The sequence below is a fragment of the Prenolepis imparis genome, unplaced genomic scaffold, assembly GCF_030444845.1.
Source record: "Prenolepis imparis isolate NDT839.2.m4 unplaced genomic scaffold, iyPreImpa1.0 SCAF_26, whole genome shotgun sequence".
Lineage (NCBI taxonomy): Eukaryota > Metazoa > Arthropoda > Insecta > Hymenoptera > Formicidae > Prenolepis > Prenolepis imparis.
This window is the reverse complement of record NW_028141184.1, coordinates 394,624-404,612: the sequence shown is the minus strand read 5'-3', so window position 1 is coordinate 404,612 and position 9,989 is coordinate 394,624. Positions and strand designations below refer to the sequence as shown.

The 9,989-nt window shown below is 35.6% G+C and overlaps 1 protein-coding gene, 1 long non-coding RNA gene and 1 pseudogene across 3 annotated transcripts; 2 read left to right on the top strand and 1 right to left on the bottom strand.

Annotated features, from left to right (window-relative positions):
* Positions 1-975: 975 nt before the first annotated feature.
* Positions 976-2,869, top strand: LOC145946896 (BAG family molecular chaperone regulator 2-like; annotated as a pseudogene). The gene is made up of 3 exons (XR_014427089.1): positions 976-1,210; positions 1,773-1,885; positions 1,964-2,869. The product of XR_014427089.1 is annotated as a BAG family molecular chaperone regulator 2-like (transcript).
* A 1,111-nt stretch (positions 2,870-3,980) lies between these two features.
* On the bottom strand, positions 3,981-6,106 carry LOC145946894 (ras-related protein Rab-23-like). The gene is made up of 5 exons (XM_083056647.1): positions 5,949-6,106; positions 4,966-5,128; positions 4,700-4,779; positions 4,431-4,624; positions 3,981-4,336 (listed from the first exon to the last, which is right to left on the bottom strand). The coding sequence occupies exons 1-5, from the start codon at positions 6,029-6,031 to the stop codon at positions 4,203-4,205; spliced, it is 654 nt and encodes a 217-aa protein (XP_082912773.1). The 5' UTR covers positions 6,032-6,106; the 3' UTR covers positions 3,981-4,202.
* LOC145946895 (uncharacterized) lies at positions 4,509-6,510 on the top strand. The gene is made up of 5 exons (XR_014427088.1): positions 4,509-4,641; positions 4,925-5,130; positions 5,376-5,585; positions 6,018-6,074; positions 6,412-6,510. It is a non-coding gene; the product is annotated as an uncharacterized LOC145946895 (long non-coding RNA).
* Positions 6,511-9,989: the final 3,479 nt, after the last annotated feature.

Sequence of the window (9,989 nt, the reverse complement as noted above, 5' to 3'; positions counted from 1 at the left end):
AACCGTGTAACATTATACTGTTTCTTTTCGCCGCATGCTTAGTAACGATATGAAACTGGGCTGTCTTTTCTCGCCGTCGTCACGCGAATTGGCTGATCTTCTTTAATTTATTTCTCATTAATTATTGCGAAAATCGCAAAATGGTAGAGGACTTTTCTATTCAGTTCAACATGCTCTACCTGCAACTGACGGGTGGTTCGCGAATTATGGGACACCCTGTATATTTTGTTGAAATTAGAATACTTGACAGCTGATCACGGCTGTTCGGTCGGTAAGTTAGGATTCACGTGGACGCAAAATATCCCTTATTCAAAACATTGGTCGTCGAATTTCAAACAATTCTTCGATCTTTCTATTAACCGGACAACTGATTTTCCGCAGATCCGCGAAGGAACCGTAAATTCATACAAAAAACTATTCGCACATCGTATATGTAAATATATATACAGATAAAAAAAGCGTAGAAAGTAACCGCGATATCGATTGAAAAAGCAAACGTCAAAAGAAAGCGCGGGGTAAGCAAACATAAAATCTCGTTGTTATTATTATTATTATTCTGACGCGTCTATCGCATTTTATATCGCGAAGAGGAGATTGCCGATTAATATCTCGGCTAATATATCATACACGCTATCGATATCGCTCGCTCGCGGTTTCGCATTACTCTCCGCCTCTATCAACAATCATATATGTTGATTAGCGCCATTCGGAAGTGAGTGTCGGCACGCTTAAGGTCGCGCGCGATATTTCGCGTATACAAAAGTATATATTCCCGCGTCGGCGGTATATATCATATCCATCCATCCATCGGGAGAGACGCAACGCGACGTTGCGTCACGGCGACACATAAGAAACATAAAGCGGCTCGGACCCTCGGATCTTGACGCAGATCGCGTGTGAACGAGAGACGCGCGCGCGCGTGTCCGCATCGACGTTGTGAAGGAAGATCCTAGAGATTACGAGCGGTGATCCTCGGAGACGACAAAGGGAAAAGCGTTGAAAGGCAGGATGGAGAGCGGACAGCAGCATCAGGAACGAGAACAGCGCGAGCCGAAGCCGAAGGATAGGTTAGTCGGCCTGTTGGATCAGATCGAGGTGCACGTAGAGCAATTGCGGAAGGATGCCTCGAGGCTCGAGGAGGAGAAGGATTCCTTGCTCACGACCTTGGACACGCTTAGGAACAACGACATGCTGGTTGCCCTCGAGGAACGTGAGTGTTTACATTTTTTCATCCATTGCATTTTCCATCGAACACTCTAGAATCTCGCTAGTGACATTCTAGAATGTTTTGTAGAAACGGTATATATTTATTTTTTTACCCGCGCGGTCGGAAAGTGTCGGAATGACCGAGACTCTTTTTTCGTTTTTCCATTTGATATATTGTGCGTCGGTTAAAATTTCTATATAAAAATAAGTCACAATACGTCGATACTTGGAATCAAATTGTTTCTCTTCAACTCGAATCCTATTTTTATACAATGATAACATTGTATTAAAATGTTAATATGACAATCTGTACTAAAATGTTAATAGACATTGTATATTTAATAATTATCATGTTCAAATATTAGAGACTTATTATACAATTATAATTAATCTTAAAAATAAATATTTAAAGTGACATTAAAATAATAAAATTAATATATATAGATTATTGTGTTAAATACAGTCTTTCAAACATTTCAACATCCATTATATACATTCAGTTTAAAAGCTTCTGTTTGCAACAATATTAACAATAATTATATATATATATTTTTTTTTTCATAAAGCCGACAGGGACGATGTTTTGAGGTATGCAGAAAGATTGTCTATGCGATGTTCGACCGTAGATGTATTAGTTACTGTTCAACGTGATCATGTTCAGCGGGAGGCATTGCATCAGGTATGTGAGATATTCGGCAATCAAATTGTATAAAAGTACAATTTTGCAACGAGTGATTAAATGTCATTTCATTTTCAGGTTAACGGCTTGATCGACAGCTAGGTTGTGAGCTTGCGCCAAGATCCCAGCAGTAGTCGACAGAGATGTGCAGAATTTATGAATGCATGCTCCTCGCATGGTATGGTATGGGATCCATTCGGATAAAATGTTTGAGACTGCTATTCTCGGATGCACATTGGACGATCAGAAACGAATCAAGAAGAGATTGCAGGGATTACTCGACTATATCGACAAGATGCACATCTTGGAAATGACACAGTGAAAACACCAAGGGATTATTTGGCAGATAAGTCTGCCTCAATCTTCATACAGTTTTCAACTATCCGAGTTTTCCAAAGTTCCGGCATTATCGCGAGCGCAGCGATTTTGGGGAACACTCGAGAGAAATTGCGCGTTCTTGTCTTGTCTGCGCGTCTAGATCCACTTTCTTTCGCGGGTAAATTAGACTGCGTAGAATATTCGATTATATATATAGAATATATAGCAGTCAACTGGATTTACTGTTATAATGACGTGACACTCATTCCTGATTTCTTATATGATTTCCGAATTTATTTTTTAAGATGCTTAGCATTTCAGCATTCTTTAGAGAAAAAAGAATACCTTTGCTCGCGAAAGAAAACGTCGATCAACAGTTTCCAGACCTAATATATGTACGTTTTGAAATAAAGAATTTCTACAAAAACGTGTATACAAATGCAAATGTGGAATCTTAAATGTTACATTAATGTTGAAAGTGAAATAAGTGGGCCTCTTTACATTCTCATTTGATACAATTATATATTTGCTATATATATAAAATATCAATTATCATAAGAACTATCAGTTTCTAGAAGAATGATTAATTCATTTTATCATTAAAAGATACATATATATATATATACAATATATATTTTTTTTTTCTTTGGAGGGGTAATTTGAGATAATCACAACTAATGTTTATTTAAAAATTTTTTAATATTTTTTTTTTATCTTATGCATATTTAGAACATCTCACAGATTTCACATGCGCGCTTATTAAAGATTTGTTTTATTTTTAGCAAAATGTACAAAGATTTCATTGTGTTTTGTAATATAATTAATAAACATAATAGAGTATATATATATATATATATATAACTAAGTATATATATAACACATACAATAGATATATTAACTTACTATAACAGTTGCCTTAAGAAAATGTGGTTTATATTAAATTATTTATATTTAAACCACATATACCACATAGTTTTGGAAATGCTTTTTTTTTATTTTATTCAAGTTTAATTTCAAATTTTTATAAAGCTGATTATTATTGACGATAATAAAATACTTTTTATTAAATTTAGACATTGAATGGTAAATTTTTCAAATGTACTTAGCCAGTTTTCGAACCAATAAAAAAACAAAGAATTATGTCGATAATAAAAAAAATATTTGTCACTAAATTTACACAAATGATAAATGAAATGATAAATTTTTCAAATCTTAATGCCTGATCTTTGTGAAACAATTAAAAAAGAACAGAACTATGTCGATAATAAAATATTTTTATTGAATTTAGACATTGAATAATAAATTTTTCAGATATTTTATTGTTCAGACTTGGATGATCGATATTATCGCGCTAATGTGTAAATAACTACTATTATATATATTTATTATATATATTATAATTATTTTATAATATATATATATATAATAATTTATATATTATAAATATTTATAAAATATATATAATTATTATTAATCATTATTATTATCATTAATATTCTATTAATATTGACATTACAATTCTGACTTCATAGTTTGAGCTTTGCATGCAGTGCAGTTAAGAAAATATGATAATTTTTATTCAATAATAATATGGCGAGAAATTTACAAATTACGCGTGGTATTCTCATTCGCAGTGGCATAGAGTTGTACTTAATGTGTTTGCGATTAGTTTTTTTCTATCTTGTAATAATCTATACCATTTGGTTAACACTCGAGTATAATTATTTCTATCGTGTATAAATTAAGAAGCTCCCGATTGTGATGCGCATACTATCCTTTACAATTGTAATTTTTACCGTAGGCCATTAGTTGAAAATCTGACGAGCTTGCACTGTTGGACACTGTAAAATCACCCGTTCGTGTTTCGCTTACCAGAATAAACTATGTATATTTACAAGGCACACCACGTATACCACGTATACACCTCCGTGCGATGATATTCCGAGCACAATGTAACGTTGTATCGTACGTTCGTGCGTACACTATTAGAGAAAATAGTCTACAAGAGTCTACAAGCGTTCTTCACGAAATTTCGTTTTTTATGACTCTTCGTTTTGCCGCCCGGTCGGAGAATTATCGTTCCATTACCGGCATTACGGCCACCGCACATTGATCCGTCCGGACTGAAGGCACCTGTAAAGTAAAGAAAAGATGCAACGTCATCCGCATTACGAATGAATATTGTGGACTTTTACAAGTGATAATACGCGATTAAACCTATTCGTACTAATGACGGAAGGCGATCTAGGCTCCGCGGAGTACAATCTCAGGTCGTCCTGATAATCATCGTCGGAGCGACGCATCTCGTGCAGACATCGCGATGCCAAGTGCCGGAAGACGCTCATCACGCCGATATCCTCCTTCACGGACGTCCGTAAAAGTTTGCAACCCAAGGCGCGGCCGAGCCTTTCGGCTTCGTCTCTGTAAAATATATCCAGGTGATTTTTTTTATTTATAGATATAAATTTTTCTTTTTTTTATTTGTTTGAAACTCACGGATCGATCATGCATTGCTCCACGAGATCGATCTTGTTTTGCACTAGGATCGTGGGAATTTCTCCACATTCATTCTCTACCTGTAAAAGGAAAGTTTTAGGAAGATTTATACAAAGTGTCTCATAGATCAGCTGATTTTGACAGATTGTTTCAAATAATTTTCCAATTTTTTTATAAATCTCCATATATGTATTAATCTTGTTGTTTTTGCAAATTAAATTTTAGGGAGAGCGCTAATTCAGATGGAACTTCTTGTAGACTCGTACCTTGAGTTTCCACGAGGGGATAGCGTCGAAGGAATCCCTGTCGGTGGCCGAATAAGCGAGGACACAGGCATGAGCACCGCGATAGTAAGCCGCGGTGATAGCGTCAAATTCCTCCTGTCCTGCGGTATCCCACAGCATTAGTCTTACATCCTCGTCATCGACCCTGTATGTTAAGAAAATATTTATTTATATACTTATTATCTACATGTTATTAAAGCAATTCGCGAGAAATCTTTTAATTTCGATGACTAAAATGTTTTGCCTAATTACATATAATTATTAGTTTTATTTTAATTCAGTATATGTATGTATACATATATATATATATATATATATATATATATATATATATATATATTTCTTTTATGAATTATGATCCAAACCGTTACTGCGAATTATATAATCTCTAGGAATGCAAAAGGTGATTAAGGATATGAATGGATATTAAAAGATGGATCGCACACACACGCAACGAGACAAAATTTCTTTCTACATTGACCGACATTACATCGTCGAGTATTTGGAGGGGAATACGAGAAGTATCCCACGGTAGCTTGCGCTGGCATGATTAAAATCGGGTTTTTCTCAGGCACGTCGCTCTCGAATCCGTATATGTATACGTAAGTAGCAGTATGATGATCGGCAGCGAATAATCGGATCGGTGTAATAAAATTCGAATCGATTTAATTTGTCTGAACTAGCAACTACAATCAAGATTGTTTTTGGAAATATTTTTGCGCTTTAAATTGTCAAATATATCTCACTATACTTTTAACGTCTCGAAAATCTATACTTAATTATTCAGTTATTTTCTCAATCATTTTTTATCTCAACACGTCTCGAAGATGTATAATTAATAAATAATTAATGCAACATCGTAGATGAAGTTTCAGTTGACTTTTTGGTCCGAATGTCAAGCATGTTAAGTCAATAAGTAATTTTCAATTAGAACGATTCGACACGCAACGCGAGCGATTACTTACTCGATCTCACGCTCCAGGAAGTCTACGCCGATCGTCTTCTTATAGTCCCTCGTGTATGTACCTTTGCAGAATCTTTGAATCATCGACGACTTCCCCACGGCCCCGTTGCCCACTATCACCACCTAAGTAAGACAAATATGAGATTATTTTTTATTTCCGGAAAATATATCTCTATAAAAGAAGTTAATAATATATATTATTAACTTCTTTTATCGTGGCTAAAAATTATTTTAAATTCAAGTAAAAGTTTTAATGCAATTTTGATAGATTTTAATGATTTTATTCATTTATATTATGATTTTATACATATATATCATAGCTAAAGATTATTTTAAATTCAAGTAAAAGTTTTAATGCAATTTTGATAAACCTCAATGATTTAATTTATGTGCAAAGTAATATTCCGAAGATCGAGAATTTAATTTTGTCGAGTTATTCTTAATAATGTGCTCATTTCTTGCAGATTGACGATCGTTCGATCGAGGAATGTGGCTCAAATAATTTGGTCAAATGTATACGGCGCGTAAGAGAAGTGGGTTACGACGTGGATAAAGATATAAGATCCGGAATTCTGAATAGACGTAAACCAGTTTTCGGTAAATGCGATTAATACTGCATTAAAAATATTCATGTGATTATGTTTCGCAGCATATAACATCAGATCTGGTTATCGGTCCGTTAAAAGTCAATCGCCCGAATGCGTTGTCATATAGGTATATCCATAAAAAAACTTACCTTTTCAAAAAAAGGTAAAAAAAAGCGCCAAGTTTACGCGCCATGTGAAAAAGTTATAGAAAAAACAGTGTTCTTTAAAGTACTGTAAACTTGAGTTGTAAAATTAATATTTCTAAAAAAAATAATGATATCAAAAAGTTGCGCCAAATAAATAAAAAGTTATACAAAAAAATTGAAAATTAAAAACTTATGCGAAAATTCAAAATTAATACAAATTATAAAAAAATTAAAAAATTTTAGTTAAGAAAACTTGGCGCTGCTAAATTAAACAATATGCTAATAATATTAACGTACTCTGTACATTTATGTTCCAGTTAATTGTTCCATTAATATTTCAGTTATTATGATATAATGTTTAAAGTAAATTAATTATTTGTTACTAATAAAGTATAAGGTTTATTTAGAATTAATTATTTGTTTTAACTTTAAGATACATTGCAATAATTAATTAAACACTATGCTAATGTCAAACTCCGTGCATTTACATTGTAAATATTTCTGTATTTTTTATATTAAATTAATTATTTTAAGATATATAAATACATTGCAGTAAATTAATTATTTGTTATGTTAAAATATGTAACGATGCACCCCCATCGTTCCCGACCGTCCACCCGTCGGAAGGCTGCGCCCGGCGACCACCCGCCGGGCAGGGCAGCAGGCGCTGAACGCCCCGTTTAAAACTTTACCGTTAAACACGGTACCGAACTCGGGGAACGGGCCCGGCTACGAAGGCGCCCGATGTACGTCGGAAAATACCGAACACGACCGCACCATCTTTTTTGTTTCGCGGATTCCCGAGAGCGGCCGCTCTCTTCGATATATCGAAGAGAGCGGCCGCTCTCGCGCGGCCCGCTGTCAGCTGTGTTAGCCGCGCGCCGGTCGCCGACTCCTCATCGCACCGACCCCGCGCCAAACGACATGCGTACACCGCGACGCGTCAATACACGCACACACCGACACAAACATTGTATACACACATTCCGGCGAATTTAAAGTCCGCCTGCGACATCTCTATAACGAAGGCCTTTTAAATACATGTAACGCGACTCTCTCTCACACACATACTTACGCACACCCACACATACGCACATAGTTTTTTTTTATGTAGCCACAATCAAAATAAATAAGTTCTTTTTTTTTAATAAACCACGCGTTCGTGTCTTACGCTTTTCTCGAGCCCTGATCCCGACTGCGTTATCCCGAGCTCGCGAAAGCGACCCGTTACAAATATATTGCAGTAAATTAATTATTTGTTACTTTAAAATACATTACAGTAATTTTGAAATTTAGCAGCGCCAAGTTTTTTTAACTAAAATTTTTTTATTTTTTTATAATTTGTATTAATTTTTAATTTTCGCATAAGTTTTAAATTTTCAATTTTTTTGTATAAATTTTATTTATTTGGCGCAACTTTTTGATATTATTTTTTTTTTAGAAATATTAATTTTGCAACACAAGTTTACAGTACTTTAAAACACACTGTTCTTTCTATAACACTTTTTCACATGTCGCGTAAACTTCGCTTTTTTTTTACCTTTTTTTAAAAAGATAAGTTTTTTTATGGATATTATTCTTTTTTGTAATATATATTTATTTACACATTTTATAAAATAAAGAAGCAAAAAAGTATTGAAAATTTGATAACTTATAGCACTATTATGAGTGCTTTGAGCTATCAAAAATGTATATATTATTTATAATTTTTTTCTTTACATTTTATTTATTATATATTATTAGCTTTTATTCACTTCCTTATTTTATATCAATAATTATAAACTTATGAAGAAATAGTATGATAGAAGCGTAACAAGAATCATGTTACAGATGCGTCGTTCCTGAGGCAGAATGCCTCATTCGAAAATCGTTCTTGATTCGTTCGCAGCCTTGTTCACAGTCGTTTCTAACCCGTTCGTAGCCTCTCCTGACCCGTTCGCAGCCGTTACTGACCCGTTCGCAGCCCTGCTTGAGTTGTTTGTAGCCTTGTATGTAGTCTTTAATGACTTGTTCGTAGCCTCGTTCGCAACCCTGCTTGAGTTGTTCGTACCCTCGTTCGCAGCTGTTGCTAGGCCGTTTACTACCACTATCACTCATTGTAGTTAGATAGCAGTTCGATAATCCTTCGTAGCCGTTCGATAATTGTTCGTAGCCGTTCGATAATTGTTCGTAGCCGTTCGATAACCGTTCGATAGCCGCTCCTAACCCGTTCACTGCTGCTCATTCAGGTTGATAGCCGTTTCTGAGTTAGCGTTAGCCGCGCATTGAGGTTCGTTTATCACAATCTGTATTGCCCGCACATCCTTCTCGAACGAAGTCAGCTTCTCATCTGATTCTTTCTGTTGATTCATCAATCTTTTAACGCAGGATTCCACATACAGTTTGTTGACGGCATCAGTGTCAGCTTCAGGTTGCATCATAGTCTGTAGCGACACGACACAGAGCGTTTCCGCGCACGTAACTTTTCACCAATCTATCCCAATGATCGCTTGTGCCGGTTGCATCATTTCTTGGTTCGAATAATCCAAATTTGTTGATAGGCATTTTTTTCCCCCGATACGAGTGACGCTGATCGACTGATTAGATTTGTCGAGACACCATTCAATTTATAATAATGCCTGCTTCGCGAAATTCCTCGATGATCGACAGGATCTCATTGTCGTGAGCGTTGTGGCCAGCTCGGCGCGAAGCGTCCAGCAATCGTACCCGATCCACTAGCTCGTTGGGATCATCCCAGTGTATGTAATCGATTTTATTGTCGGTTAGTGCCATCGCGTGAGGCATGAATACTCTCTTTCCAGATTTTTTCTTTTCAATCGATCAATGGTGCGATTATATGTTTGTACTTGTATCCCCTGTGGCTTCGTAATTGACCTTGTGTGTCATAATTGCGTTTATGCGCGTTCGTCGCCAATAATATGCTCTTGTATTTATACATCCTCCGTGTAAATGTCATCATCGGGAATTCTCTTGAAGATCAATTCGTATAATCCTGGTGTACCGATGTACTTCACTTCGTCTATAATTATAGAGTCATATTTGTCAATGTCGAATCGTTTGTTACCGAGACGCATTTCATCCTTATCGAAATAGACACCGTACACGTGATCGATTTTCCTTTCTTTGTCGCCACCGAGGAGAGTGCTCATGTACTCTTGTCCCAGTGGTCCCAAGTGCTTTCGCAACATTTCTTGACCTTCCAGCGTTTGTAATGTGTTTAGAACAAACGATGTTTCGAGCGTGCTGCCCGAGGTTTCGAAAACATTTTCGTTTGCGAGTGTTTCGAGTATCATAGGTTGTACGATTCTC

Coding starts and splice junctions, on each gene's coding strand:
- LOC145946894 (XM_083056647.1), bottom strand. CDS start 6,031: ATGATTCAAAGATTCTGCAAAGGTACATACACGAGGGACTATAAGAAG. Junction 5,129..5,948: donor TTCCTGGAGCGTGAGATCGA/GTAAGTAATCGC, acceptor CTTAACATACAG/GGTCGATGACGAGGATGTAA. Junction 4,780..4,965: donor TCCCCTCGTGGAAACTCAAG/GTACGAGTCTAC, acceptor TTCCTTTTACAG/GTAGAGAATGAATGTGGAGA.